The 24,147-nt window shown below is 43.9% G+C and overlaps 1 protein-coding gene across 4 annotated transcripts in view; it reads right to left on the bottom strand.

Annotated features, from left to right (window-relative positions):
• The window catches only part of ERI3 (ERI1 exoribonuclease family member 3), a 310,298-nt gene that overhangs the window by 230,831 nt on the left and 55,320 nt on the right, over positions 1-24,147 (bottom strand). For all 4 annotated transcript variants that reach the window (XM_073593982.1, XM_073593981.1, XM_073593983.1 and 1 more), the window contains one exon: positions 14,051-14,167. In XM_073593982.1, coding sequence (XP_073450083.1) covers positions 14,051-14,167 — 117 coding nt within the window. The remainder of the gene's footprint in view (positions 1-14,050; positions 14,168-24,147) is intronic.

Raw genomic sequence — 24,147 nt, 5'->3', positions numbered from 1 at the left:
GAAAATGCGTTTGTCTATATGCAACTCTCTAACTCACATTTTCAACCTCTGCCTCTCTTGTGGCATCTTCCCAAACTCTCTAAAACATGCGCTAGTCATCCCCATACTAAAAAAGCCCTCACTGGATCCCACCAATCTCAACAACTTACGTCCCATCTCCTTACTCTCCTTCTCCTCCAAACTTCTTGAAAGACTGGTCTACAGCCGACTAAGCGACCATCTGACCATGAATAAACTTCTTGATCCCCTTCAGTCCGGTTTTCGCCCCCCAACACTCCACGGAAACTGCTCTCCTTAAACTCTCAAATGATCTACTAATGGCTAAAGCCAATGGACACTATTCTGTACTACTTCTCCTGGATCTCTCTGCTGCCTTTGACACAGTGGACCACCCCCTCCTCCTCAAAAAACTCCACTCCTTCGGTCTCCGTGACTGTACTCTTCGCTGGTTCTCATCCTACCTATCCCACCGCTCCTTCAGTGTCACTTACAACTCTACTTCCTCCTCTCCTCTTCCTTTTTCCGTTGGGGTCCCCCAAGGTTCTGTTCTTGGACCCCTCCTTTTCTCAATCTACACCACCTCCTTGGGTCAGTTGATTGCCTCCCATGGCTTTAAATATCATCTCTACGCTGATGACACCCAAATCTATCTCTCCACCCCCCAGCTCTCTCCATCTGTCTCCTCACGCATTACCAACTTACTAGCAGACATATCAGCCTGGATGTCACATCACTTCCTCAAACTCAACCTATCCAAAACCAAGCTCATGATATTTCCTCCCTCAGGTGCCACTTCCCCTGATTTCCCTGTCAAGATCAACGGCTCAACTATCAACCCATCTCCCCACGCCAAGGTCCTAGGTGTAATTCTGGACTCTGAACTAACTTTTCGACCCCACATTCTATCACTATCCAAAGCTTGCCGCCTCAGTCTTCACAACATCTCCAAGATACGCCCCTTCCTAACCAATGTCACCACAAAGCTTCTAATCCACTCCCTGGTCATCTCCTATCTCAAGTACTGCAACTCCCTCCTCATTGGCTTACCTCTAAATAGGCTCCTCCCCACTTCAGTCCATCATGAATGCTGCTGCCAGGCTCATCCACCACACAAACCGCTCAGCGTCTGCCACACCTCTCTGCCAATCTCTCCATTGGCTGCCACTCAGTCACCAAATTAAATTCAAGATACTAACTATAACTTACAAAGCCATCCACAACCTGGCCCCCAGCTACATCTCTAACCTAGTCTCAAAATACCAACCTAATCGTTCTCTTCTCTCCTCCCAAGACCTCCTGCTCTCAAACTCCCTTGTCACCTCCTCCCATGCTCGCCTTCAGGACTTCTCCAGAGCCTCCCCCATCCTCTGGAATGCTCTACCCCAATCCGTCCGATTTTCTCCTACTTTATCCACTTTCAGACGATCCCTGAAAACTCATCTCTTCAGAGAAGCCTATCTGGCCCCCACCTAACAACTGTACATTTATCTTCTCAATCAGCACATCACCCATAGTTATTACCTCTTGTATCTCTTGACCTTCCCTCTTAGATTGTAAGCTCTAAGGAGCAGGGCCCTCTGATTCCTACTGTATTAAAGTGTATTGTATTTGTACTGTCTACCCTCAAGTTGTAAAGCGCTACGTAAACTGTTGGCGCTATATAAATACTGTATAATAATAATAATAATAATAATATGACTAAACAAACTAAAACAATTCTAGAAGACTAAAATGGGACTAAAACTAAAATGCCATTATAGTCCTAAGACTAATGCCCCGTACACACGATCGGACTTTCCAACAAAAAAAACGTGGAATTTTGTTTGAAGGTTGTTGGCTCCAACTTGTCTTGCATACACACGGTCACACAAATATTGGCCAAAAATTACGAACGTGGTGATGTACAAGATGTACGGCGAGCCGAGAAAAAGGAAGTTCTATAGTCATGTGATATCTCCATTACGAACGCTAGTTTTACAAGACCGAGCGCTTCCGGCTCGGACTTGATTCAGAGCATTGCGTGGACTTTTGTGCGACGGACTTGTGTACACACGAATTGGAAAGTCTGACAACAAAGTTTTGTTGGCGGAAAATTTGAGAACCTGCTAGCCAACATTGGTTGGCGGAAAGTCCGACAACAAATGTTCGATGGAGCATACACACGATTGAACTTTCCGCCAACAAGCTCACGTCCAACATTTGTTGTCGGAAAATCCGATCGTGTGTACGGGGCATAAGACTCAAACTAAATCGAAATTTGCTGCCAAAATTAACACCAGGTGTAGGTTCTGGTCTGAATGTATTTCACAGGTGTTCTGAGAATGTTCTCAGGAAACGCTTGCTGAGCACTTGAAAAATGTTGAAGGAATCTCCCAAGCTTTGGGAAAAAAATGCCTCCATGTTTAAGACCTAAACACAAAAATCTTCTGTGGTCTGGAAACGCTCTAATTATCTGGATTTTGTATTTGTGGATTTTGTAAACTTGTATAGAAGAAGAAAAAGAAACAGAAGAGAAAAAGAGACAGAAGAGAGCGCAAGCTCCCGGGGAGGGAGGGGAATTTGTCACCCGCTGAGGTCCCCTGTCACCTATCAGCAGATTTTAGTGCGGTGGTCAGTGGAAGGGATTTATGAGGCAGTTTTATCAGCGGATAAACGTTCTCCTCCACCATTCTATCAGATAACGCGGCCCCGGCCATCCTCCCAGACAATGCAAGCAGTAAATCTCGGACTTACTCGGGCAGGTGTTGCCACAAAGCCCCTTACTGCCTCTTAAAGCAATTCGGCCCAAGAGTAGAGAGGAAGGGATCAGGGGCTCTAAGCCGGCCTAATGCCATAAGCTGGCAATCTAGAGGCTCAGGAAGACCAGTGACACGTATATCATGTTAACTGTTTGAAGGCCTCGCACTGAAGGAAAAGATGTATTGATGACAAAGCTTACAACATTTTCGACACTCAATGAAATCCATTCCAACAATACCCGTTCCCACGACCAATGCTGGGGAGTTTACGCTGAGCTTACCTAAAATAAACTCAAAAGCTCTCAGGAAAACGAAACCATTTTTGCAAAATTTCCTTTGCGTCCAAAATTTTTCATAAATTCTTCTCTAGCATATATGTATTTTAGGGTTATCACCAATGGCATTCCAGTTTGACACATTGATGGGGGATATTTACTGGAGAGTGCAAAATCTAGTGCAGCTCTGCAAAAGAAACCAATCAGCTCCCAGGTTTTTTTTTTTTGGCAAAGATTAATTGAACAAGCTGAAGTTGGAAGCCGATTGGCTACCATGCACAGCTGCACCAAATTTAGCATTCTCCAAATTTTATAAAATCAACCCCAATGAGAGAAAAGTAAAAGTTTCCCCATCGCTCTTAGGTTCTAAATAGGGATCATGTTAGGATCCCAGTCAGAACCCACCTGCGTTATTCCCACCAGGAAGCAATCATGGCACCCCACCAATCATAAGAGGCCGAGGCATTCCCCGCAGCCACACTGACTGTTGCTTACAACATCCTGGGCGGCACAGTGGTGTAGTGGGTAGCACAGTGGTGTAGCGGGTAGCACAGTGGTGTAGCGGGTAGCACAGTGGTGTAGCGGGTAGCACAGTGGTGTAGTGGGCGGCACAGTGGTGTAGTGGGTAGCACAGTGGTGTAGTGAGTAGCACAGTGGTGTAGCGAGTAGCACAGTGGTGTAGCGAGTAGCACAGTGGTGTAGTGGGCAGCACAGTGGTGTAGTGGGTAGCACTCTCGCCTAGCAGTAAGAAAGGTTGCTGGTTTGAATTCCAACCACGACACTACCTGCCTGGAGTTTGCATGTTCTCCCTGTGCCTGTGTTGGGTTTCCTCCGGGTACTCCGGTTTCCTCCCACACTACAAAGACATGCTGGGAGGTTTATTGGCTTCTGTCTAAATTGGCCCTAGTATATGAATGTGAGTTGGGGACCTTAGATTTTAAGCTCCTTGAGGGTAGGGACTGATGTGAATGTACAATGTATATGTAAAGCGCTGTGTAAATGGGCGGCGCTATAGAAGTACCTTAAAGAGGGAGTCCACCCAAGCTGCAAAAAAAAAAATATTAAAAGCCAGCAGCTACAAATACTGCAGCTGCTGACTTTTAATAAATGGCCACTTACCTGTCCCAGGGTCCAGCGATGTCGGCAGGCGACGCCAAGAACCCGCTCGGTTCTCGGCAGCTACCACCGCCATCCTAGGTGAGGGAATCAGGAAGTGAACCTGGTTCCCTACTGCGCATGCGCGAGTCGCGCTGTGCATCGTAAGTGGTCCCCGCTCTCTCCTGGGAGCTGTGTGTTTCCCAGGAGACAGCGCGGAGGGACAGGAAGAGGCGTAGACTCCCATGGGAGTCTATGCCGGAAATGGGTGCAAATACCTGTCTTAGACAGGTATCTGCACCCCCCTCCCCCCTGAAAGGTGCCAAATGTGACACCGGAGGGGGGGAGGGTTCCGAAAAGCGGAAGTTCCATTTTTGTGTGGAACTCCACTTTAAAAAATAATAATCCTCAGTCTGCTTAACCTGTTGGCGCAGATCACACGCAAATACGTGGTCTCTCGGTGGCCGGGCCTTGGGGCCGAGCAACCGCTTATATATGCGCGCAATAGCGCCAATAGAGCTGTGCTGAGGGCGCACGCCCTGTGTATTTCTGGCACAGTGACTGGCACTAACGGAAACCTCCCGATCACTGCTTGCAGTCACACGACCATAAGCCCCGCCCCGCCTCCTGCCATTTCTAAAGCCCTTAAAGGGTTATAACTCAAAAAAAAGAATATTTTTGAGTTAATTTAACATTCTGGCATTTTCCCGGCTACAAAAAACTTATGTATAGTGATTTCTTCCTTACAGGACTAGATAGGTTAGTGTTAGATCGCAGGTGTCTATAGATGCGGAGATTTTAGTTTTAGCGCAGACTTCCACTTTAACTAACAAAGCTTACGGGTTGAACATGTGACATATTCCTGAAGGTGAACTTATCCTTTAACCCTTTCGCTGCCAGAGCCGTTTTTTGCGTGTTTTTTTTCTTTGCACACACACGTTTCAAAAATCGTTTTAGACCTGAAGATTACATAAAACATCAGACACCCGAGAGAATAAAATAGTGGTAGTTCCAATTTTATACAATATTACAACAAAATTTCAGTAAAAACATGTTAAAAGTAAATTTTAGGGGGCACAAAAACTCAATAAATGACCCACTTTTTGGGTAAAATATAAACAGAGGAGGTTGCACCGAGTAAATAGATACCAAACATGTCAAACCATAAATTTGCGTGCGCCCGTGAAATGTCGACAAACTTCAGTATTAGGGTTGCACAAGTAGTGATACTTTTTTCAAGTACTCGCCAATATCGATTACCGACACTTTTTTTTTAAATGTCATGTGACAGTGGCACCAATGTGAAGCACTGATGAGCACTGATGACATGTGGTCTGTGCCAGAAGTTTTTTTTTTTGTTTTTTTTTACAACTTAATTTTTTACAATTTTATATTTTATAGTATGTAGTATAGTAGGACCAGTATAGAATGTAGTATAGGGTATAGTAGAACTGGTATAGTACGTAGTATAGTAGGACCAGTGTAGAATGTAGTATAGTAGGACCAGTATAGAATGTAGTATAGTAGGACCAGTATAGTATGTAGTATAGTAGGGCCGGTATAGAATGTAGTATAGGGTATAGTAGGACAAGTATAGTATGTAGTATAGGGTATAGTAGGACCAGTATAGTATGTAGTATTTAGTATAGTAGGACCAGTATAGTATGTAGTATAGTAGGACCAGTATAGAATGTAGTATAGGGTATAGTAGGACCGGTATAGAATGTAGTATTTAGTATAGTAGGACCAGTATAGTATGTAGTATAGAGTATAGTAGGACTGGTATAGAATATAGTATAGGGTATAGTAGGACCGGTATAGTATTTAGTATAGTAGGAGTAGTATAGTATTAGTAGGACCAGTATAGTATGTAGTATAGAGAATAGTAAGGCCGGTATAGTATGTAGTATAGTAGGACCAGTATAGTATTAGTAGGACCAGTATAGTATGTAGTATAGAGAATAGTAGGGCCGGTATAGAATGTAGTATAGTAGAACCAGTATAGAATGTAGTATAGGGTATAGTAGGACCAATATAGAATGTAGTATAGGATATAGTAGGACCAGTATAGTATGTAGTATAGTAGGACCAGTATAGAATGTAGTATAGGGTATAGTAGGACCAGTATAGTATGTAGTATAGGGTATAGTAGGACCGGTATAGTATGTAGTATAGTAGAACCAGTATAGAATGTAGTATAGGGTATAGTAGGACCCGTATAGAATGTAGTATAGGGTATAGTAGGACCAGTATAGTATGTAGTATAGGGTATAGTAGGACCAATATAGAATGTAGTATAGGGTATAGTAGGACCGGTATAGTATGTAGTATAGTAGGACCAGTATAGAATGTAGTATAGTAGGACCAGTATAGAATGTAGTATAGAGTATAGTAGGGCCGGTATAGAATGTAGTATAGTAGGAGTAGTATAGTATGTAGTATAGTAGGACCAGTATAGTATTAGTAGGACCAGTATAGTATGTAGTATAGAGAATAGTAGGGCCGGTATAGAATGTAGTATAGTAGGACCAATATAGAATGTAGTATAGGATATAGTAGGACCGGTATAGTATGTAGTATAGTAGGAAAAGTATAGAATGTAGTATAGGGTATAGTAGGACCAGTATAGTATGTAGTATAGGGTATAGTAGGACCAATATAGAATGTAGTATAGGATATAGTAGGACCGGTATAGTATGTAGTATAGTAGGACCAGTATAGAATGTAGTATAGGGTATAGTAGGACTGGTATAGAATGTAGTATTTAGTATAGTAGGACCAGTATAGTATGTAGTATAGAGTATAGTAGGACTGGTATAGAATGTAGTATAGTAGGACCGGTATAGCATTTAGTATAGTAGGGGCCGGTATAGAATGTAGTATAGTAGGAGTAGTATAGTATTAGTAGGACCAGTATAGTATGTAGTATAGAGAATAGTAAGACCGGTATAGAATGTAGTATAGAGTATAGTAGAACCAGTATAGAATGTAGTATAGGGTATAGTAGGACCAGTATAGAATGTAGTATAGGGTATAGTAGGACCAATATAGAATGTAGTATAGGATATAGTAGGACCGGTATAGTATGTAGTATAGTAGGACCAGTATAGAATGTAGTATAGGGTATAGTAGGACAGGTATAGAATGTAGTATAGGGTATAGTAGGACCAGTATAGAATGTAGTATAGAGTATAGTAGGGCCGGTATAGAATGTAGTATTGGGTATAGTAGGACCGGTATAGTATGTAGTATAGTAGGACCAGTATAGAATGTAGTATAGGGTATAGTAGGACCAGTATAGTATGTAGTATAGGGTATAGTAGGACCGGTATAGTATGTAGTATAGTAGAACCAGTATAGAATGTAGTATAGGGTATAGTAGGACCAATATAGAATGTAGTATAGGATATAGTAGGACCGGTATAGTATGTAGTATAGTAGGACCAGTATAGAATGTAGTATAGGGTATAGTAGGACCAGTATAGTATGTAGTATAGGGTATAGTAGGACCGGTATAGTATGTAGTATAGTAGAACCAGTATAGAATGTAGTATAGGGTATAGTAGGACCAATATAGAATGTAGTATAGGGTATAGTAGGACCGGTATAGTATGTAGTATAGTAGGACCCGTATAGAATGTAGTATAGGGTATAGTAGGACCAGTATAGTATGTAGTATAGGGTATAGTAGGACCAATATAGAATGTAGTATAGGGTATAGTAGGACCGGTATAGTATGTAGTATAGTAGGACCAGTATAGAATGTAGTATAGTAGGACCAGTATAGAATGTAGTATAGAGTATAGTAGGGCCGGTATAGAATGTAGTATAGTAGGACCAGTATAGTATGTAGTATAGTAGGACCAGTATAGTATTAGTAGGACCAGTATAGTATGTAGTATAGAGAATAGTAGGGCCGGTATAGAATGTAGTATAGTAGAACCAGTATAGAATGTAGTATAGGGTATAGTAGGACCAATATAGAATGTAGTATAGGATATAGTAGGACCGGTATAGTATGTAGTATAGTAGGAAAAGTATAGAATGTAGTATAGGGTATAGTAGGACCAGTATAGTATGTAGTATAGGGTATAGTAGGACCAATATAGAATGTAGTATAGGATATAGTAGGACCGGTATAGTATGTAGTATAGTAGGACCAGTGTAGAATGTAGTATAGGGTATAGTAGGACCAGTATAGTATGTAGTATAGGGTATAGTAGGACCAGTATAGTATATAGTATAGTAGGACCAGTATAGTAGGACCAGTATAGAATGTAGTATAGGGTATAGTAGGACCCGTATAGAATGTAGTATTTAGTATAGTAGGACCAGTATAGTATGTAGTATAGAGTATAGTAGGACTGGTATAGAATGTAGTATAGTAGGACCAGTATAAAATGTAGTATAGTAGGACCGGTATAGTATTTAGTATAGTAGGGCCGGTATAGAATGTAGTATAGTAGGAGTAGTATAGTATTAGTAGGACCAGTATAGTATGTAGTATAGAGAATAGTAAGGCCGGTATAGAATGTAGTATAGTAGAACCAGTATAGAATGTAGTATAGGGTATAGTAGGACCAGTATAGAATATAGTATAGGGTATAGTAGGACCGGTATAGTATGTAGTATAGTAGGACCAGTATAGAATGTAGTATAGGGTATAGTAGGACCAGTATAGTATGTAGTATAGGGTATAGTAGGACCAATATAGAATGTAGTATAGGGTATAGTAGGACCGGTATAGTATGTAGTATAGTAGGACCAGTATAGAATGTAGTATAGGGTATAGTAGGACAGGTATAGAATGTAGTATAGGGTATAGTAGGACCAGTATAGAATGTAGTATAGAGTATAGTAGGGCCGGTATAGAATGTAGTATTGGGTATAGTAGGACCGGTATAGAAGATAATATAGTAGGACCGGTATAGAATGTAGTATAGTAGGACCGGTATAGAATGTAGTATAGGGTATAGTAGGACTGGTATAGAATGTAGTATAGTAGGACCAGTATAGTATGTAGTATAGGGTATAGTAGGACCGGTATAGAAGATAGTATAGTAGGGCGGGTATAGAATGTAGTATAGAGTATAGTAGGGCCGGTATAGAATGTAATATAGTAGGACCGGTATAGAATGTAGTATAGGGTATAGTAGGACCAGTATAGTATGTAGTATAGGGTATAGTGGGACCAGTATAGTATGTAGTATAGTAGGACCAGTATAGAATGTAGTATAGGGTATAGTAGGACCAGTATAGTATGTAGTATAGGGTATAGTAGGACCAATATAGAATGTAGTATAGGGTATAGTACGACCGGTATAGAAGATAGTATAGTAGGACTGGTATAGAATGTAGTATAGGGTATAGTAGGACTGGTATAGAATGTAGTATAGAGTATAGTAGGGCCAGTATAGAATGTAGTAGAGTAAGACCGGTATAGAATGTAGTATAGTAGGACCAGTATAGAATGTAGTATAGTAGGACCAGTATAGAATGTAGTATAGGGTATAGTAGGACCAGTATAGAAGATAGTATAGTAGGGTGGGTATAGAATATAGTATAGGGTATAGTAGGACTAGTATAGAATGTAGTATAGGGTATAGTAGGACTAGTATAGAATGTAGAATAGTAGGACCGGTATAGAATATAGTATAGGGTATAGTAGGACCAGTATAGAATATAGTATAGGGTATAGTAGGACTAGTATAGAATGTAGTATAGGGTATAGTAGGACTAATATAGAATGTAGAATAGTAGGACCAGTATAGAATATAGTATAGGGTATAGTAGGACCAGTATAGAATATAGTATAGGGTATAGTAGGACCAGTATAGAATATAGTATAGGGTATAGTATGTAGTATAGTAGGATTGGTTTAGTATGTTTCACAACAGGACTGATTTAAGGAGTACATGTTTTGCAGTTTTCCAATGAGCAGACATTGATGTGGAGACCCCACCACCATGCATGTTCCTTGTCTATGTACATCCGTGGTGACATGACACCGATCTCTGAACACAAAGCATCATCTACAAATTGGAGGCGGCGGAAGCTTTGTATAGGAGTGAGGCCGGGTTACATACGGATACAAGCAGCCGCCTGGTAAGTACAAGTGTCCTGACCTTTTCATATCACCATCAACAAGCCGGATAATCCCAACAATCACACCGTGACTGAAGTGACCTTTCCCTATGGCGGTGGACGGGCGATGTTCGGTGTCACACAGCGCTGATATACACGGCCTTACAACAAACAACTGTTTATCTTATCTGAGCTCATTTACACCGAGAGATTCACAGGAGAAATGATGAAATATTATGTCCGTCTTCCCACCAGGACTTCCATCAGGAAAAACACCAAATGTTCACCGAGGAATATCTGATATCAGAGGGATCCATTCATAGAAATATAATGAGATTTTTGTACTCGCCATAAAACCCTTTTCTGTGAGCACATTGAGGGACACAGGAAGTCATAATACACACTATATTACCAAAAGTATTGGGACGCCTGCCTTTACACACACATGAACTTTAATGACATCCCAGTCTTAGTCCGGAGGGTTCAATATTGAGTTGGCTCCGCCCTTTGCAGCTATAACAGCTTCAACACTTCTGGGAAGGCCGTCCACAGGGTTTAGGAGGGTGTCTATGGGAATGTTTCACCATTCTTCCAGAAGAGCATTTGTGAGGTCAGGCACTGATGTTGGACGAGAAGGCCTGGCTTGCAGTCTCCGCTCTAATTCATCCCAAAGGTGTTCTATGGGGTTGAGGTCAGGACTCTGTGCAGGCCAGTCCAGTTCCTCCACCCCAAACTCGCTCATCCATGTCTTTATGGATCTTGCTTTGTGCACTGGTGGGCAGTCATGTTGGAACAGGAAGGGGCCGTCCCCAAACTGTTCCCACAAAGTTAGGAGCATGAAATTGAACAAAATGTCTTGGTGTGATGACGCCTTAAGAGTTCCCTTCACTGGAACTAAGGGGCCAAGCACAACCCCTAAAGAACACCCCCCACCATAATCCCCCCTCCCCATAATCCCCCCTTCACTAAATGATTTGGACCAGTGAACAAAGCAAGGACCATAAAGACATGGATGAGCAAGTTTGGTTTGGAGGAACTTGACTGGCCTGCACAGAGTCCTGACCTCAACCCGATAGAACACCTTTGGGATGAATTAGAGCAGAGACTGAGAGCCAGGCCTTCTCGTCCAACATCAGCCTGACCTCACAAATGCTCTTCTGGAAGAATGGTCAAACATTTCCATATACACCCTCCTAAACCTTGTGGACAGCCTTCCCAGAAGAGTTGAAGCTGTTATAGCCAACTCAATATTGAACCCTACGGACTAAGACTGGGATGCAATAATTTTGGCAATTTAGTGTATCAGGTTATACTACCACCTACAGGAAGACAGGACACTGGCAAACAAAACACATAAAAAAACAGTCCAGGATAACCTCTCCTACAACCAGAATACTACATTTGTAGCAACACTACCCAGGTAACCAAAGGTTAGCCATAAAACCTCTTAGAACACCATGAAAAGACTTAGGCAAGCCGATTGTAGGATAAGAAATAGGCCAGACATCCAACCGCCTACGACACCACTTAAAGTAGAACTTCACCCAAAAGGGGAAGTTACGATTGATTGCACCCCCATGCCCCCCCCTTCCACTGCCACATTTGGCACTTTTTGGGAGGGGGGTACCCCCCCCCCCACACACACACACACACACTTCTTGACAGATGTGCCACGGCGATCTGAGACGGAAAGTTGGCCCCTGCCCCAACCCTCACAGCTTTCAGGAACACATCATAGGTCCCAGAAGACTACAGGAACACATCATAGGTCCCAGAAGACTACAGGACCACATCATAGGTCCCAGAAGACTACTGGACCACATCATAGGTCCCAGAAGTCTACAGGACCACATCATAGGTCCCAGAAGACTACAGGACCATCATCATAGGTCCCAGAAAACTACAGGAACACCTCATAGGTCCCAGAAGACTACAGGAACACATCATAGGTCCCAGAAGTCTACAGGACCATATCATAGGTCCCAGAAGACTACAGGACCATCATCATAGGTCCCAGAAAACTACAGGAACACATCATAGGTCCCAGAAGACTACAGGAACACATCATAAGTCCCAGAAGACTACAGGAACACATCATAGGTCCCAGAAGACTACAGGAACACATCATAGGTCCCAGAAGACTACAGGACGATTCACAAAGCGAGATCTGCGCATTCGCAGTAGAAAATTGCAAGGCTTCACTGCCAATTTCCCTTACTTACAATGCCGGCGCTTGCCCTCGAAGACAATTGAAGAATTGGCTCAGGTGAGGACATCACTGGATCCCTGGACAGGTAAGTGTCCTTATAATAACAGTCAGCAGCTACAGTATTTTTTTGGGGGGAGCCTGGAACTCCAAGACCGCAATACATATATATACATTACGACTTTTAAGTGGTTTATCAGGGTTATGGCTGAAGCTATCAGCCATAACCCCAGTATTTTTTTTTATCAGCTGGCGGCTGGCTTTCTCATGAATGCATTCTGAGCAGCTTATGAGCCACTGAAACGCTTTCAGCAGCGGCGGGAGGGGACGTCCCCCCTCAAACCCCCGCCATTTGCCGGTGTTTCTCGGGCTTACTGTTCAAACCGGCAATCCCGAGGAACGATCCAGAGGAACGATCCGACGATGTGGTCGGCTGCTCAGGGAGGCAATCAAAGACTGGATGGTCTTTGATCACCTCTATGGCCTTGAAGGATCTGAGCAATGTCATGACATCACTTTTGGTCCAAAGTGAAAGTAAACTTTTTTTTTTTTTTTTTTTAAAGCAAAAAGATTACATTTTTTATTTTTTTTGCTTTTAAAGATAAAGGAGAGATTTGGGGTCTTTTTAACCCCATATCTCTCTATAAAGGGGACCTGTCATCTCTTATTTCTATTACAAAACATGTTTAGATTCCTTATAATAGGAATAAAAGTGATACAAAAGAACAAAAAAATAAATAAATAGAGGGACAGTGTAAAAAAATAAATAAATAAATAAATAAGAAAAAAAAAAATTAAAGCATTAAACATAAAGTGTCCCCATCCCTCCATGCACAAGCGAACACATACGCAAGTCGTGCACACATGTGTATACGGTGTTCACAACACACGGGAGGTATCGCCGCAAACATCAGAGCAAGAGGGATAATTCTAGCGCTAGACCTCATTTGTAACCCTAAATTGGTAACCTGTAAAAAAAAGTTTAAAGTGCTGCCTATGGAGATTTTTAAGTATCATAGTTTGTGCAAGCGCAATTTTAAAGTGTGACATTTTAGGTATCTATTTACTCAGCGTAACATAATTTTTCACGTTTTACAGAAAAATCGTGGTATGTATTATGGTTTTTTTTTTTAACTCATTAAAATGTATTATTTACAAAAAAAAAAATGCATTTGCAAAACCGCTGCGCAAATACAGTGTGATATAAAAAATTGCAACAATCGCCATTTTATTCTCTAGGATCTCTGCTATAAAAAAAAATATATAGAATGTTCGGGGATTCTAAGTTATTTTCTAGCAAAAAATACAGATTTTTACTTGTAAACAAAAAGTGCCAGAAAGAGTCCTTGTGGGACGGGTTATACTGGACCGACTTTAATTTTTTTTTTTTGTTTTCCGGTGCCCTAGTCTCCTGTAGGCAGCAGTATAACAGGTAATGACTTCCTGTGTCCCTCAATGGACGAGAAGGAAAATTAATTCTAATATCTTTACCTATTTATTAAGACTCTCTTAAAAATTACAAAAACACAGAGGATGGATGAAATACGCATTTTTTTTGTTATTGGTTACACCCCCCCCCCCCCCCCATAACATCGTAGTGAAGATGTCCACAGACATAAATCTGGATATGGACTCATTAGCGGTCTCCTTACCTCAGTACAGAATGGAGTGAGCTGGGGGTGGACCACGGGCTGCACATACGTATGAAACGTGGACTCGATCTCCATTGTTCTGCCATTTAACTTCAGAATGGGGAATTCAATTATTTCCTAGAAGAGAAAACACAAGAGGTAGAATGTTTAGTGGTGCGGAAACAGGAACACTTCACTAAGAACTTCAGATAATAAGAGTTCAGCTTCAGTCCTGGATCTAACACACAGGTCTCCAATCACGGCATTTTCATGAGGCTGAGTTCTGTATTGCGAGCAATTCTGTCCCGAAAAAGACACCGCTCTGAAACAGTGCCGGGGCAAGGTCATCTAGTAGCCAGGGCAAAGATGCTCAAGGGCACCCCCTCCCCTCCCCCAAAATGTATGAGTATTATGTGTCAACAAAAATCCCCTCCCCGAAAAATGTGAGCACTAATCTTCACCCCTACCCCATAAATTCCCTTTGCAAGCCAAAATCCCCCCCTCCCCCCAAAAAAAATGTCCCCACACTCAGTACAAACCCCGCTCCTAGCTCAAATCCTCTCCCTTCCCAAATACTACCTCCTAGCACAAATCCCAAATCCCCCAATCATCACTACTAGCACAAATCACTTACCCCTCAAATTTCCCCCCTGAGCATAACCCCCCCCTCCCCTTCCCTTCTCCTTGCCCCAAAATCTCCCCTCCTAGTACAAATCCCCCCAATCATCCCTACTAGTACAAATCCCACCCTACCCGCCCCCGATAATCTCCCCTCCTTGCACAAATCCCCCCAATCATCTCTACTAGCACAAATCCCCACCCCTCAAATTTCCCCTGTGAGCATAAATCCTTGGCTCCAGGTCCTGATTGACCTCCAGCATGGGTCAGGGACTGGGGGTTTCTAGGACGCACAGAAAGGAACAGGTTCACTGCATATATCAAGTTTGGGTTAAGTTTGCATTCCCCCATAACCCCCTAGCCTGTATAGTTAACCTTCAACAAACTACATAAAAGACTAGAATGTTTTGGATCCACGTCAAACCTGACCCCCAGCAAGGGTAAAGGAATGGGGGCTTTTAGGCCATTAAAAAAAAAAAGTGCATACAATACTGCATGAAGGCACATGTCCTCTACCTGGATTCACCATTTCAATGTTGGTGGAAACCAATCTTTTTTAATGTTCCTGTTTTGAACCTACTGAGACATCTCAAAAAAGAAGTACACACTGTACACAATTTCAAGTCTGGGATAGGTTTGTGTTTCACAAGTAGCCTTCAGCCTACATGAATAACCTTCATCAAACTATATAGAAGACTGGAATGCATTGGCTCCAGGTCCTGATTGACCACCAGCATGGGTCAGGGATTGGGAGCTTCTAGGCCGCAAAGAAAGGACACCATGTGCATGAACATGTCCTCTATCTGGGATTCACCATTCCAGTATTGGTGGAAACCAATCTTATCTAACTAACCCTTTGTGCACCTCCGGAGATGTCTCAAAAAACAAGTACACTTTGTATTGAATTTCAAGTTGGGGTTAGGTTTGCCCTATCCCAGGTATACATGTCCTATACCTGGATTCACCATTTCAATGTTATCAGGCAACATGACATATGTATGTGGTGAGCGTCTTGGTGGAACGTGGGCCGGTAGTTTTTGTTAACCAAACAGCAAGGCCTAGGGATAGTATTGCACTTTGGCACCTTTTATTTATTTTTTCTCCATGTCAGTCACTTTCATTTTCTTTTGTGTGTCACCTATCACTGAGGATTGTAGGATGGGAGTTTTCAGGCCTACCCTAAAGTCTACAGGCAGATGAATGGCCGTCAGGTTCCCTCTTCCCCTGCCTTGGAGTGTCTCTCTTCTGGAGGGCCTCCCACCCAGTACTCATCGTTCAGCTTCGGCTGACCATGAGTAATGGGGTGCGCCAGGCCTTTTGGCAAGGTGGACTTGAGTGTGCCTTACTCCCGTAAAGAGTCTTGTGCCTCAGGAGGTCAGAGACAGGTCCTTCTTTTTCGGGAGGGGACCACTCGACACACCCTGGTGCACTTTTTTGTGTGTGTGTGTTCACATGGACTTTTTTGGTTCACCTTGGTGTTTATTTTTTGTGCACCGCACCACATGCTAAAAAAAAAAAAAAGTTGGTTGGTAGTTGGTAGAGTTAAAACCCAGCCAATTTAAATTTATTTTTGGGCAGAGTGGGAAGACTCAACATTTCTGCTAGATGTTTAAACATTAACCTTTCTCTGCTCCATCTAAAACAAAGTTAACCTTTTCAGTTGTACTTTAGCCTTAATGTTATTGGAAGGGTCATGTGATGACCTTGGCTGGTCCATGTAATCCACCACAAGTCTTCCAGGGGCTGTCTTGTGTCTATAGTTAGACTGTTTCCCAGAGCCTTTCCGCAGCACCCTCTCGAGAAGCCATATAACATTACTAGATCTAAATAAAAGTTATCAGCACAAATAAATGAGGCCTCATTTAATATTGTATGCCTCGTTTTATTTTGCAGCCAGTTAGACAGAGATAACTGCAATAAATAAAATGCAGATTGCTGCTAACGGTAACAATATCCGTGTAAAAAAACGGAGGGGAGATAAAACAAACAGCCGGGAACCCAAAGGAGATAAAAGCATCATCATTACTTTCCGCTGCTAATCCCGTTTCTTTTCAGGTCCCTGGTGTATCGGCGATGGCACGTTCTGAACACAGAGTGACAATTTGTTTTGTGTCTGCGGAAGATGAATTGGTCAGTCGTCTCTAATAAAGATGCATAGTGATGAGGCCCGCTTCTCCATATATTTTTTAGAGGTCTCGGGTTATGCAAATGAAGCGGCTTGACTGATGTCACGGCTAGAGCGTCGAGAGAAAAAAAAAAAACAAACCGGTAACGGACGCTCCTTAATATTCAAAAACAGTTTGCGAAATTTAATCAAAGCAGCCAAAAGCCAACATTTTTACTTGCTGACACTTTTATGAGCGCGTACATACATTTTTTACTAGCGGGAAGGCAATTAGGAAGGGTTAACCCGTTCAACGCCGGAGATTCTGCTCACTGTAAAGCGTGCAGAGAAGAAACAGAGGAGGTGATGCATCACCCTGTACGGCTGCTGAAAGACGACCAACTTTGCTACTAGGAGGACGGTAGCAAAGAGCACCTGTCACTCACATTCAGTGGCACAGGAAGACATTTTATGGGTTGAGCTATTGTGGTCTGTACATGGATCTGAGAACTTGTGAGATTAAAGTGTAAGGAAACCCATAATACCAGCAGATATCAAGAGGGAGCCGGCTGTATTTGGAGCATCTGGCTTATAGTGGCAGGCCCTTTGATTAAACCCTTTGTTTTTTGGATGTTTTTAGGGTCTCGGCAACAGTCCCCTCCAGTATTACAAAGATTTGCCTGTTCCCATTCTTTGAACCAATGATCTGCCAACTAATATCCACTTACACTTGACCTGGGTTGATCTACAATTCTCAAAGGGCAATATATAGGCTATGCAAGTGAGATCTTTCTGCTTTTTTGGTCCTTTTCCCGGTTGTCCCCCCCCCCCCCCCTGCCCTGTGGCCCACCCGGGAAGTAGCTTGTACCTGCACTGGCTGTTGTGCACACACAATATATGACATGTCATCACTGCGATACCCTTCCATCCTGAGGAAGCTGACTCAAGTATGCAAAACATATCAATGCTTTGGGGAGCTGTCCTATCACTCACGAAGTCAGGGGTCTCCAAACTTTCTGAACAAAGGGCTCATTTACTGGCCTTGAGGCTTTAGAGGTGGTCAGGTTGTGGCCAGTGGGATTAGAAAATGCCATGGCGTCGGTAAGAGCAAACAGTGCCCCATCATTGGTTTCAGTGAGAGGAATAATGCCCTATTGTTGGTATCAGTTGAAGGAATGGTGCCCATTGTTGGTATTCAAAGTAGGATTGTTGCCCCATCGTATCTATGGGAGAAATGGTGCCCCATCATTATCGTCAGTGGGAGGAATGGTGCCCCATCATTGGTGTCAGTGGAAAGAATGGTGCCTCATCATTGGTGTGTGTGGGCAGAATGGTGCCCCATCATTGGTGTGTGTGGGCGGAATGGTGCCCCATCATTGGTGTCAGTGGAAAGAATGGTGCCTCATCATTGGTGTGTGTGGGCGGAATGGTGCCCCATCATTGGTGTGTGTGGGAGGAATGGTGCCCCATCATTGGTGTGTGTGGGAGGAATGGTGCCCCATCATTGGTGTGTGTGGGAGGAATGGTGCCCCATCATTGGTGTGTGTGGAAGGAATGGTGCCCCATCATTGGTGTGTGTGGGAGGAATGGTGCCCCATCATTGGTGTCTGTGGGAGGAATGGTGCCCCATTGTTGGTGTCTGTGGGAGGAATGGTGTTCCATCATTGGTCTCTGTGGACGGCATAGTGCCCCAAAGACCAGCTAAAGGCAAGCAAAGGGCTACACCCGGCCCGCGGGCCACAGCTTGGAGACCACTGTATTAAGTCATTGAGAAATAGACAATTGGATGTTCTATTTGTGGTTGAAATGTGGAACGTATGTTAAGTCTGTGAAAGATATTAGGCTGTCCATAAAGAATGGAAATTAAACATATGTATAAATATGCTACACTAATTTTTGACTATTTTAGGACCATTTGGTCCCATATGATATCAATAAAAAACGATGTTTTAAATCTATGTCTCCATGTGTCACCGGGGAAGTCCGCTCAAATAGTTTTTGTGGCCTTGTAAACGCTTAAAATATTACATATAGGGTCACCACAAGTTTTTTTTTTTGCTCCTGGTCAGGCCTGTGATCCTAAGGCATTGAAGATCAAACATCCTTCCCTTCAATCAAAGAGTGGATCATCGAATCTACTGCATATGGATGAACCGATGACCTTACTAAAGAATGGATTTGAACAATATATCTCTACCCGGAACATCTGGATCAATAGTCATCAACTCCACTCCGGTTAGGTGTTTTCCCCTGTAACGTGGACCATAAAAACCCAACTCCAGGAATTAAAAAAAAAAAAGTTAGAAAAAAACCTCCTAGCAATGGGCTTTGGGCAGGGGAGGAGAACACCAGAACTGACTGGAATAGGGGTGTAAGATAAGTAACGATGCCTGTATTTAACCCATCGACATCAAGGGTAGATTTTTTTTTAATTCCTGGAGTTGGGTTTTGATGATCCACGTTACAGGAGAAAACTCCTAAACTGAGTGGAGATGACGACTATTGACCCAGATGTTCCAGGTAGAGATATATTGTTCAAATCCATTCTTTAGTAAGGTCATCAGTTCATCCATATGCAATAGATTCGATGATCCATTCTGCTTCAGATTCTGATCATGCTTTACCCTACTGACCAGGAATGGGCATTGCTTGCTCCCAAATAGAAATCCACCCCTCTCGCCAAGCCTGTTCGGAGGTGAGTATAAAAGACACTTGCCCACAGAAGCAATCAATCAGATTCCAATCTCTCCACCATGACCAAGACCAAAGAGCTGTCCAAGAATGTCAGGGACAAGATTGTAAACCTACAGAAGGCTGGAATGGGCTACAAGACCATCGCCAAGCAGCTTGGTGAGAGAGTGACAACAGTTGGTTTGCAAATGGAAGAAACACAAAATAACTGTCAATCTCCCTCGGTCTGGGGCTCCATGCAAGGTCTCACCTCGTGGAGCTTCAATGATCATGAGAACGGTGAGGGATCAGCCCAGAACTACACGGGAGAATCTTGTCAATGATCTCAAGGCAGCTGGGACCACCTTTGGGATGAATTAGAAAAACTAATGGTGAGCCAAGTCTTCTCTTGCAACATCAGTACCTGACCTTACAAATGGGCACAATTTCCCACAGACACCCTCCAAAATCTTGTGGTAAGTGTTCTCAGAAGAGTGTAGAATATTATAGCCACAAAAGGGGGGGCCACTCTAAATGGTCTGACCGGTTTGCTGTGGAGTAACTCGAGTGTCCTGCACAGAACCCTGACCTCAACCCTACTGAACACCTCTGGGATGAATTCGTATGCTTATAGTGAGCCAGGTCTTCTCATTTTTTATGTAAAATTGCTCTGAGGCTTCAATGTGTTTAGGATACAACAAGAACAAAAGGGTTGTGTATCTGAACCAGGGAACATATTGCCTGCATCTAAATGCAACATATGAGGACATCGTTAGGAACAACCAGGCTCAAAAGATGAATGGATACAAACAAGAGCTACTGAAGACTGTCCTCCCTCCCTGATAAAAAGTCATTGTTTGAGTAGAGAGTTCCTTTAAGGTCTTCTAATATCAGGAGATTGCAATATACATGAACAAACTGAGATCTCACTCAGATCCTACTGTTCCCCTGAAATAACATCCGCGTTGTTGATGAGCTCAGTTGGTAACAGAAGTTCTGCTACTTTTAAAATTGCAAGTAGAAAAAGGTCGGACTTTACTGGCATAACAAGGGGCACAACAAAAGTATATATTTTATTCCTAATTATAATAAAAACAACTTAGTAAAAACAAACTTGATGTTTGATGTGTGTATAGGCAATTAGTTATCATGAAAAATACAGCATCATGCATTACGAGGCCAATTCCTCAGATCTTGAACATATATGTAAATTTCTCATAGGTCAACGCGTTTCTCTTTCAAGCTTCATCAGGACTCATGAAGGCGGTTACTAGGGTTGCACCGATACCGATACTAGTATTGGTATCTGTGCCGAAACCGAGCATTTCCACGAGTACTTGCAAATACGTGCAAATGTTCCGATGCCTAATCCGATACCTGGGCAATCAGGGGCGATCGGTGCGGCGGTGGGGGCAGTTACAAGCACCGATCTCCCTGTATACATTTCAATAAAGCATATAGATTTCAATAAAGCAGCTGACAGACGCTTCTCCTCCTCTCCCTTCCGCGGCTTTCAGCTGCTTTATTGAAATCTATACAGAGAGATCGGTGCTTTTAACTGCCCCCACCACCGCACCGATCGATAAACTGTGTTTATGATGCTTACGCTTATGAATAGAGAGGAGCCTCTGTCTCCTGTCCATTCATCTACAGAGCAGCTGAGGCTGCAAAGAAAGGGACTGGGGAATCTGTGCATAGCGAAGTGCTCCTTTAACACAGCCACATTGGAGGCAGCCTATAAGGTCCTACTATGCTGGTATTGGGTCCCAGCCCGCATTGGCAAGTCAAACCCACCCTACAGTGACATATGCTTCTGGGGGTGTGGTCAGCGAGGAGATAAAATACATATATGGTTTCATGCCCCCGCCTCTAGGGATTTTGGTCTAAAGTCTTTGTACTCCTGCCAACCCTTTTCCACATACCATACTATAAAAACCCCAAACTTGCATTGCTCCATTGTCCAATCCCAGGCCTCTTCTCTTACCAGCAGGAACTAGCCACATATCTGTTTATCACAGCTAAGTGCACAATTGCAAGGGCCTAGAATAAGCAAACTGTATCATTTTTGGAGGTGAAGAACACCCTGACGGCCCTCATGATCTATGAAAAAATGATCAGTTTGCTCCAAGACTCCCATGCTAATGGGCCCCTCATGGTGGTCCTATGCATTCCCTACTCTACACCCGATCAGCTTAGGCCTCTCAAATGAACTTGACCGCATCCCCAGCCTAGGGGAAATTCCTTTTCCCACCTCCTCTTTGCTTCTCCTCCTACCCTCTCTATATTTCTGGGCCTCTTGCCTGCCACTCTGCTCTTCCCCCCAATTGTGTGTTTCCCTCTCCTTTATTTTATGTTTGTCCCATGCTTGGTTTGGGTTTTATTCTCCCCATTATTGGGACAGTCCCGCTCCCCTTGTCCACTTCAGCTCTTGAGTCTCCAGTCTCAGGCATTCCGCACTGACCACCGGCCTAAGGGTCACTGTTAGTCTATAATCTATATCTTATAGCACATTTTTTCTTGTGTTTTTGCGTGAACATCTGTAGAACCACCTTGTCCTTAAGAATCACCAGGTAGGGCGTGCAACAGGATAGCGCCGCCAATTCCGACACCCTGCGAGCAGAGGTGATAGCCACCAAGAAGGCCACCTTCTGTAAGCAGGGGAATTTCTCAAATATTTTAAATGGAGGCTTCTGTAGAACCAAAATCACCAGATTCAAGTCCCACGGTAGCAAAAGCCGACACCTGGCCCTTGATAGTACTCAAGGCCAAAATCTTTTCAACGCCACTCTGATGAAAAGTCAAAATCCGAGCCACCGAAAAGGAACGTGGGTGAAACCCCACTGACTAATATCATGAAATGTACGCTTTTCACGTCCGATGATATACCTTCCTGGAAGTAGACCTCCCAGCTTTGAGTAGTGTTGGAATCACCGATGCAGGTAAGCCCCTATCCTTCAACGCCTGGATTTCAACAGCCAGGCCGTTAAATCCAGCAACGGTAAAGCAGGGTGGAAGATCGGCCCTTGGGATAGCAGATCCTCCCTGAGAGGCAGCCTCCAGGGGGCATCTGCGACCAGACGCACCAGGTCGGTGTACCAGCTGAGGCAGAAGCTTGAGAGGAGGAAAGGCGTAGATCAGACGATACTGGCCCCACGGAGCCACCAAAGCGTCTGCCATAGGGTCCCGAGAACTGGCCACAAACCTCTGCACTTTCCTGTTAACCTGGGATGCCATCAGATCTACCTCTTGAGAGTCCCAACACAGACATATTTGTTGAAAATTCTCCTGATAAAGGGACCACTCCCATTGTTCCAACACTTGTCGCTTGAGGTAATCCACCTGCCAGTTATCCACCCCCGGAATGTGGACGGCGGAGATGGTCGGGATGAAACGCTCTGCCCACCGGAGAATGCTGGCTACTTCCAGGCCCGCTAACACACTCCTTGTTCCTTCCTGGTGGTTGACATAGGCCACCACCGTGGCATTGTCTGACTTGATCCGTATTGGGAGCCCCTGAGATCGATCCGTCCAATGATCCAGACCGAGTCTGATCGCCCGGAGTTCCAAGATGTTGATAGGTAGCCTGAATTCCTCCAGCGTCCAGCAACCCTGAGCAGAGCTCAGGCCCAGGACTCCTCCCCACCCGGACAGACTGGCATCGGTGGTGACCACCATCCAGTACAGAGGGAGAAAAGATTTCCCCTGCTGAAGAGCCAGGGAACTAAGCCACCAGATCAGGGAACTTTTGGTTCCTTGGCTCAGCTAAATCTGACTGTCCAGAGACCATGGACATTTGTCCCATTTTAACAAGATCTCCTTTTGCAGGGGTCTCGTATGGAATTGAGCAAACGGGACTGCCTCGAACGTAGACACCATCAGGCCTAGCATCCACATACAAGTCCGCAGGGAGACCCACCTGCTGGACAGCAGTAAGCGGGTTTCCGTCTGTAACTTCTGGAGTTTGTCCTGCGGAAGGAACATTCTGGCCAGAGCGGAATCCAGAGTCAGACCCAGATAAACCAAATTTCTGAACTGGAATCAGCGCAGACTTTTGGTAATTTATCAGCCACCCAAAATCTGCCAGAGTCTGAATAGCGATCTCCACGTGGCCCCTCAGGGTCGCTGGGGACTCTGCTCGCAGCAGAAGGTCGTCCAGGTATCCCAGAACAGCAATCTCCCGCTGGCGCAGTAGCGCCAGAACCGGGGCCAACACCTTGGTGAAGACCGAGGAGCGGAGGCGAGACCAAAGGGTAACGCCACAAACTGATAATGCTCCTCTCCCACAGCAAAGCGGAGGAACCATTGGTGTTGTGCACATATCGGAATGTGCAGGAAGGCATCCTTCATGTCGATGGAGGCAAGAAAGTCCCCCTGATGAAGAGATGCCACCACAGAGCAATTGGACTCTATTTCGAACTTCCGCACCCGCACAAAGCGGTTCAGGGCCTTGAGGTCCAGAATCAGATGTACCGTACCCTCTTTTTTGGGGTTCGTAAACAGGTTTGAATAAAAACCTTGGAAACATTCCGACACCGGAACCGGGACAGTCACCCTTGAAGCAACAGGCCTTGCACCGTGCCCCGGAGGGCTAACAAACGGTCCGGAGACAAACGCAGATTGGACAGAAAAAATCTGCTTGGGTACAAGACTGGAACTCGATCTTTTAACCAGACAGAATCACTTTGTGGACCCACATGTCGTTTATCAGATAGGTCCATGGGCCCGG

Source organism: Aquarana catesbeiana, linkage group LG07, assembly GCF_042186555.1.
Source record: "Aquarana catesbeiana isolate 2022-GZ linkage group LG07, ASM4218655v1, whole genome shotgun sequence".
Lineage (NCBI taxonomy): Eukaryota > Metazoa > Chordata > Amphibia > Anura > Ranidae > Aquarana > Aquarana catesbeiana.
The sequence above is the reverse complement of the archived record's forward strand: the minus strand, read 5'-3'. Positions and strand labels throughout refer to the sequence as shown.